Genomic DNA, 7029 nt, shown 5'->3' with positions numbered 1-7029 from the left:
TAAACGACAAACGTCCGAACCATTGGCTCTGCGTGCCCTAGGTCTTTCCCAGTCTTTCCGGTTACAGCTCTCGGGGTGATCAGTCGTTCAAGTGGCCGCATCATCGGGTTGATCATGACGTGAGTTGGATATCCATGATAATTCAGTTAATCCTCCATTTTACTGATGTAATTTATCCGTCAAAGCTCATTTCCAGATGCAAGTAACTGCCGGATAGCCTTATTTTAATGTACACGTAGCTGCGACCCCAAGAGACAAAATTTATAGAATCATGCTTTCACAAGCACCATTGCGCATTGTCATACTTGAACTTGTGTTAGACCATTGATGATCGATTTTCAATATTTGTTACTCACTGCAGATAGCTGCATTCATATTAAGCATTACGCTGACATGTATTTGAGGCTAACTATACGCAGACGGCTTCTCTTAAGTTTCAATCGCATCGGTACCATTTTAACAACATGACGGATGTAGCAGTAAATTCAATTTTAATATGAAATTATTTACCTGCAATTGATTTCAGGTCCAAAGTGTCGCGTGATACTCTGTACGAGTGTGTAAACGCTGTTATACAGAATTCGCAAGAAAAGAAGAGGCAGTTCCTGGAAACAGTCGAAATTCAAATTGGTCTCAAGAATTATGACCCCCAAAAGGACAAGCGTTTCTCTGGCACCGTAAAGTATGTTTTTACCTGACTTTGAGATTTCTTTTCGGCTTGAAATTAGATCAAATGTGAATGTATTATGGGATTACCGAAAAGATTTCATCATGCTATGTCAGGGAGCTGGGCTTCTCCTGGCGGACCTGTACCCAGGGTCTTAAAAAAATTGGGGAGGTTTTTTTTAACCGTTACCTTTGGCATACGGGGTCATAATAATGACCTTACCGGTGAGTAGTGTAGCATTGTTCTCATTGGAGCATGAATTATAACTGTTGAAAATCATGCTGAGAGCACATAGACATGGGGAAAATCTTACACAGTGTATTCAGTTTGTGATTTGTGAAACAGTAATGTGGCATTACAGACTGAAAAACATCCCGCGTCCAAAGATGCAAGTTTGCGTTTTGGGAGATCAACAGCATTGCGATGAAGCTAAAGCACAAAATGTTCCTTTCATGGATGCCGAGGCTCTAAAAAAGTTAAACAAGAACAAGAAACTTGTTAAGAAACTAGGTAATTCAACGCCGACATACGTTCAGTTAATTGTAGCATGTGACATCTTGTTAAAAATGCTTCCCTATAAAAATAGCTTGATCAATGGCAGTTTAAGTCATCGATCGGAAGAAGATAAAATTCTTAATTGGGTGTAAACTTGATGCTACATCATTACGATCCATCAGTATTGAGTTGGGTGGTTATTTCATCGTCACATTTAAATTCGTCAATTAGCCCGATGGATTTGATTTGATTGTGATATTAGATGCTACATAGAAATTTCTACTTGGTTTAAAATGGAGACTCGATACCAGACTCTATTACTCTAATCTGATACTCTGTTATCTCCTACAGCCAAGAAATATGACGCTTTTTTGGCCAGTGAGTCGCTGATCAAACAGATCCCTCGTCTATTGGGTCCAGGTTTGAATAAAGCTGGGAAGTTCCCTGGTCTTCTCTCCCACCAAGAGTCAATGACTGCCAAGATCGATGAAGTTAAAGCTACGATCAAGTTCCAGATGAAAAAGGTAAAACAATTGTTTCCCATTAAATAGATTGTGAGCAAATATTGTTCACGAATACCTTTCCAAAAAGCACTTCCCTTGCTGTAAATACATTGGCAACGGCGGTTGTCGAGTGAAAGGAGATTAAAGTTTTTCTTCTCTGGGTGTGGCTATTGCACTAAATTGCTACTAGCCTCAATCAGAGCTTGATACATACCCGATTTTATGCTGAAACTATTCCATACATTTTCCTCAAGATCGAAAGTCTTTATCACGGTAAAGCCAAGGAAATCATACCTTGTAATAATATTCGGCTCTCAATTTTTACGATGGTAAATGTCGTCCGTTCTGTATTCCAGGTCTTGTGCCTATCCGTCGCCGTAGGACACGTTGGCATGACCCCTGACGAGCTCGTGCAAAACGTCCATCTTTCGGTGAACTTTCTGGTGTCTCTTCTGAAGAAACATTGGCAAAACGTGCGTTCCCTTCACATCAAGTCCTCTATGGGCCCCCCTCAGAGATTATACTAATTTCATATGTTAGTATTATTGCGTCTGAGTTTGACAAGATGAAAATAAATAAAAAAAATATTTGGAAAACTCTCGAATCAACTGTAATTGGGACCTCGTACCTCCATTTCCTATATTTATCCTCACACCAAATTTTTTCACATCTTGATATACGAAGGCCTAACTCTCGTTAGAACTCATAATTGATGTTACTACCTTTGACAACTTCTGAATTTGAAGCAGAAACTCGATATCTCATTTGTTAGTGTTCTCTCATGTGTTTTGAGCTCAGGATCCCATTATCGAAAAAAAAGTTGGAAAATTTGAAGAGACATCTGCTTTGCTTAATTCCAATGTATTTTGACCCCACATTCAGAAAGACGAACCTGTCGTGGAAAAATTGAGCTGAGACCCTTTACTTTTCAGAGCAATAAATTGGCAACGACGCAATAGTTCCGATACGGTGTATACCTCATTTATTCACGATTTGAATACAGTCTACAAAGTCTCAGACACTCCAAAAAAATAGCGTAATTAGTAATCATAATAACTAAATATGCTTAAGTTGTGGTTTACGTGTACGTCTTGTTAACAGATTCTTAGTAATAAACGATATCGATGGAAAAAAAATACTTTGACAAACTGTAAGAGTATACACCCAGAACTTATTTTGCAACACAAACTTTAATAACAGTCAACTTACTTATCGTTATTCTTATAATACGCAGATAATATTGAGGCATTACATTCGATGGCCAGCGCGGGAATATAGCTAATCAAGTCCAAATAGATTTTGAGCTTTGCCAATTCCAAGCTAAAATCATTTGTGCACGAAAGTATATGATTTTGCGTGTCGGTCGAGTTCTAAGAATCAAAATAAGGCCAGCGTATTTAACTTCTTATCCTGGTGTGTGATACCACATGACTAAAACTCGCTCATCATGTACCCGTACGCTCTACATTTCGGACATTGCGACACATCGATGAGAAATATTGTCTGCGACAAAAAGAATCAAAGATAACATCATCTATCAAATTCTGCACATGAATGATCGTTTATCAAAATTTATTTCGACGATACCTGTGGATGTTGTGGGCAACTGAATTTGATTCTGCCCCATCCCGTGTACCCGCACACGGCGCAAAGAATGTGGCGATGCGCCCGATCACACAAACAAGCGTTGCAAGACAGATCGGAACAGGGTATTCCTCTCCCCCGACTTAAGTGTCGCTTGATAATTCCTCCGCCACACTGCATTCCGATCTCATCTATCGGTGACATACCGCTGCACTGACTAGGGATGTGTCGACCTCGTTTGGATCAGCTGTCTTTTTTCAAATTCTGAAATCTAAGACCATAAGCGTTGCCATAAGCGGTTGCAAGAATGTCGTAACCGTATTTGTACGAAATCATCAATAAGTGACGTAGTTTTTATCATACAAATCAAACCCCATTCAAGCGATCGCGGAGATACACCATGGGGTGTCAAATTATAAAAGTTGCATGCTACGGAATGCCCGTACAGCGAGGGTATATTACGTTAGCGTATGTATATCTGTGGGACTGGCGGGAGGGATAATATGGGGAGTCCCACTAAATTCGCTTGAAAAATCTCCAACTGCCATTATGCATGGCCGTGAAACCTCATCAGTACCTTATTTCTTTCACGCCACATTGGGGAAACAATTTACTCACTCACCTGCGATTTCACGTGTACCCAATTACTGACATTGAGCTGTCGTACGTATGTATGTACGTACTAGCATGTATCAGTGAAAGAGATGAACATTCCGTATGGTGTGAAAGCGGCTCAACTTTTTTTATAGCGATCTGAACACTGAAAGAGAACACCGAGGCCACGTAAAATATGGCGTACAAACTTCCGCGCTAATAGAACGTCTAGTTACTAATCAAAATTAAGGTAACTCTACCCATATAGATTTCGTCGTGCATGGCCGATACTAACTCTTTTTGTAGGATTATTAGGCTGCGCATATCCTGTAAATTCTTCCGTTTCATCCAGCTCTTCACGCGATCGACAGAGATTTCGCGGTTCGTTCGTATCAAATCTATGATCGACTGATATTGTATGATATACATACTACTATCGGTAATCTGGCCGAATAGTTCTCAAATAGTTATGAATTAGTTTAAAATAGTTATAAAGAAGGGCATAGATAACAAGATTGTCTGGTCATCGATAATTTCATGAGAGTTTAATAGGATGCAAATAATATTAAACTCAATAGGATACGAATCGGAGGACAACGATTCATACATACGTATGTACGGCTAATGGTCAAGTGCAAAGCGTTCTCATTTTTGGAGCCAGTAAAATAATAAAATCGATCAAACATCATCGCTACACAGCCGTACCTATATGTATAGGTACGTACGTACGTACGTAGTCGTGTACGTAGTACAACGTAGTCGTGACCAAAGATCCTATAATTTTCAATCAACGACGTAGTACACAAGTATATGCTTAACAATGTCCAACATAAGTGCGGATTTAAACAAACGGAATACAGGCGTGAATAGCTCGTCCACAATTTACGGCAGGTGAACGGAGTACCGGTTTTCCAAATATAAGTCTGTGCTTGATGTCAATTTGTAATGAATTATTAAGTGCGAGTATATACTCATCCGCTTAACGCTATCATACCGATACTATGAGTATACCCGTTGGTATACCTATACACTCCTTACCTTCTCGGTTATTATATGTACAAGTTTATCCATTAGAGATATTCTAAGACCAACGTAAATTATAAAAATACACTACAGTACGACAACCAACTTTCAGGGTGCCAACCATCGGAGTAGACAAGATGAGGGTGACGTTTTGCACAGACATGGACAAGTCCGTGATAGTATACAACTTTGAGAAAAGAGGCTGGACGCAGGTTGGTCCTGAAGACGATTGGAATTTTTATTGGTAGGTTTACGTAGCATCTCGCTATTCGTTGACGCTTTATACTATACTGTAACGCTTATCGATAATCCTGACATGTCTTCAGGGCTGTTACACAATCGTGCAGAACAATTTTCAGCGTTGAGACTGGCTATAGAATGAGCGACAATCAGTAAGTAACAATTTTACCCGGTGATATTTCATAGCCACGATAAGATAACATTTATGACAACTTCCAATGACTATTTTCCACCGTTTCAAAATATGTGAGTCCAGAGGTCTATTTCCAATGTAAGATTGACAATGATATTTGAAGTACCATTACAGAACAATCAACCACTTCCCAAATCATTACGAGCTAACGCGCAAAGATCTCCTTGTAAAAAATATAAAAAGATACAGAAAGGACCTGGAGAGGGAAGGAAGTCCGCTAGCAGAAAGAGGAGATGGCCCAGGAAAATACCTTCACCTTGATTTTATACCGGTTACCTTCGTGTTGCCAGCAGGTATACCATCAACCCTATAAGTTTTGCTCGTGAAATGATATTTACTTATACAACCAGGACCTCAATTATTTACTTACAGATTATAACATGTTTGTCGAGGAATATCGCAAGGCTCCACAAAGTACTTGGATAATGAAACCGTGCGGTAAATCACAGGGAGCTGGAATATTTCTCATCAATAAATTGAGCAAACTCAAACGATGGTCACGGGAAGCAAGAAATCCATTCAACCCAAACCTCGCTAAAGAATCCTACGTCATATCTAGGTATCGTGCTAACTAACTTTGCCAGCAGTAACTTATATGCGGTTCACCTCTAATCATGGCAATGATGTAAGGTACATCGACAATCCCCTCTTAATTGGGGGTAAGAAATTTGATCTTCGGTTATACGTACTCATCACTTCATTCCGGCCTCTGAAAGCTTATCTTTTCAAACTTGGATTCTGTCGATTTTGTACCGTCAAATACGATACCAGTATTCAGGAACTCGACAACATGTATGTTCATCTGACTAACGTATCCGTACAGAAGCATGGGGTGAGTTCAGATCGTTTGAAATCCCGCGAACTTGGCGTAGTACGACGAATAATACTAACATTGTGTTAGGATGAGTATAACAGTTTGCACGGAGGGAAGCTAAGCGTACAAAACTTGAGATTGTACTTGGAAAGCACCCGTGGCAAAGCCGTGACTGAGAAATTATTTGCAAACATTTCCTGGTGTATCGTACACTCGTTAAAAGCTGTGGCTCCGGTGATGGCTAATGATCGACACTGCTTCGAATGCTATGGCTATGATATTATCATAGATAATAAGCTGAAGCCATGGCTGATTGAGGTCGGTCAAATTTAATTAACCGTTAAATGTTCATTGAAGTTTCAGAGGCGAGTACTACAATTCGTGGGGTACTCCGGTAACGGGGGAGTATACGATTCATTGCGGTTAATTCTTTGTTTAGGTCAATGCATCGCCATCCTTGACTTCAACTACTGTTAACGACCGTATTCTGAAGTATAAATTAATCGACAATATAGTATCTGTAGTCGTTCCCCCGGGTGGTGTACCTGAGTAAGTACTTTACTCCAAACTAATATCATCGGATTGAGAAACAATTCTTTTTGGCTTTGTGAAACCATAGCGTCAGATGGAATAAATGTCCGTCATTGGAGGCGATGGGAAACTTCGAATTGTTGTTGGACGAGGAGTTGGCTGCTCAGGACGAGAGGGACAATTCGACGGGAAAATTTCGAATGCAATCAAACAAATGGAAATAAAAGTGCGTTACTCCATTGCTCCAGCGTTATCGCATATCTCATAATTGTTCATTAATTCGTATACTTCGGTATAAACAACTATAACTATTCATCGCAGCACCATGAATCTGTTTATAGGTATTTCATCCCCGTTCAATTCAAAGATATAACCCACCCCCAAT

At 39.8% G+C, this 7029-nt stretch overlaps 3 protein-coding genes across 9 annotated transcripts; 2 read left to right on the top strand and 1 right to left on the bottom strand.

Annotated features, from left to right (window-relative positions):
* The first annotated feature begins 22 nt into the window (after window positions 1-22).
* LOC105682906 (60S ribosomal protein L10a) lies at window positions 23-2261 on the top strand. The gene is made up of 5 exons (XM_012395132.3): window positions 23-119; window positions 527-682; window positions 1029-1177; window positions 1514-1686; window positions 2022-2261. The coding sequence occupies exons 1-5, from the start codon at window positions 115-117 to the stop codon at window positions 2190-2192; spliced, it is 654 nt and encodes a 217-aa protein (XP_012250555.1). The 5' UTR covers window positions 23-114; the 3' UTR covers window positions 2193-2261.
* A 363-nt stretch (window positions 2262-2624) lies between these two features.
* Window positions 2625-3520, bottom strand: LOC125500960. The gene is made up of 2 exons (XM_048655276.1): window positions 3253-3520; window positions 2625-3168 (listed from the first exon to the last, which is right to left on the bottom strand). Exons 1-2 carry the CDS (start codon window positions 3451-3453, stop codon window positions 3097-3099), a joined length of 273 nt encoding a protein of 90 aa, XP_048511233.1. The 5' UTR covers window positions 3454-3520; the 3' UTR covers window positions 2625-3096.
* A 342-nt stretch (window positions 3521-3862) lies between these two features.
* On the top strand, window positions 3863-6886 carry LOC105682925 (polyglutamylase complex subunit TTLL1). 7 transcript variants are annotated; one of them, XM_012395175.3, is made up of 9 exons: window positions 3863-4093; window positions 4979-5110; window positions 5193-5258; window positions 5414-5592; window positions 5672-5858; window positions 5930-6131; window positions 6201-6431; window positions 6553-6662; window positions 6733-6886. In XM_012395175.3, exons 2-9 carry the CDS (start codon window positions 5004-5006, stop codon window positions 6866-6868), a joined length of 1218 nt encoding a protein of 405 aa, XP_012250598.1. In that variant the 5' UTR covers window positions 3863-4093; window positions 4979-5003; the 3' UTR covers window positions 6869-6886. The 7 variants fall into 7 exon arrangements, with proteins under 7 accessions (XP_012250598.1, XP_012250596.1, XP_012250594.1 ...); XM_012395173.3 differs by lacking the exon at window positions 3863-4093 and adding an exon at window positions 4200-4560; XM_012395171.3 differs by lacking the exon at window positions 3863-4093 and adding an exon at window positions 4581-4734.
* Window positions 6887-7029: the final 143 nt, after the last annotated feature.

Source organism: Athalia rosae, chromosome 5 (assembly GCF_917208135.1).
Source record: "Athalia rosae chromosome 5, iyAthRosa1.1, whole genome shotgun sequence".
In the NCBI taxonomy this organism is placed as follows: domain Eukaryota; kingdom Metazoa; phylum Arthropoda; class Insecta; order Hymenoptera; family Athaliidae; genus Athalia; species Athalia rosae.
Note: the sequence above shows the minus strand (reverse complement) of the source record. Positions and strands in the feature narration are given on the sequence as shown.

Coding starts and splice junctions, on each gene's coding strand:
- LOC105682906 (XM_012395132.3), top strand. Junction 1,178..1,513: donor GAAACTTGTTAAGAAACTAG/GTAATTCAACGC, acceptor TATCTCCTACAG/CCAAGAAATATGACGCTTTT. Junction 1,687..2,021: donor TCAAGTTCCAGATGAAAAAG/GTAAAACAATTG, acceptor TCTGTATTCCAG/GTCTTGTGCCTATCCGTCGC.
- LOC125500960 (XM_048655276.1), bottom strand. CDS start 3,453: ATGTCACCGATAGATGAGATCGGAATGCAGTGTGGCGGAGGAATTATC. Junction 3,169..3,252: donor GTTGCCCACAACATCCACAG/GTATCGTCGAAA, acceptor TTTTTGTCGCAG/ACAATATTTCTCATCGATGT.
- LOC105682925 (XM_012395171.3), top strand. CDS start 4,664: ATGTCCAACATAAGTGCGGATTTAAACAAACGGAATACAGGCGTGAAT. Junction 4,735..4,978: donor TCGTCCACAATTTACGGCAG/GTGAACGGAGTA, acceptor ACCAACTTTCAG/GGTGCCAACCATCGGAGTAG. Junction 6,432..6,552: donor TGAAGCCATGGCTGATTGAG/GTCGGTCAAATT, acceptor TTCTTTGTTTAG/GTCAATGCATCGCCATCCTT.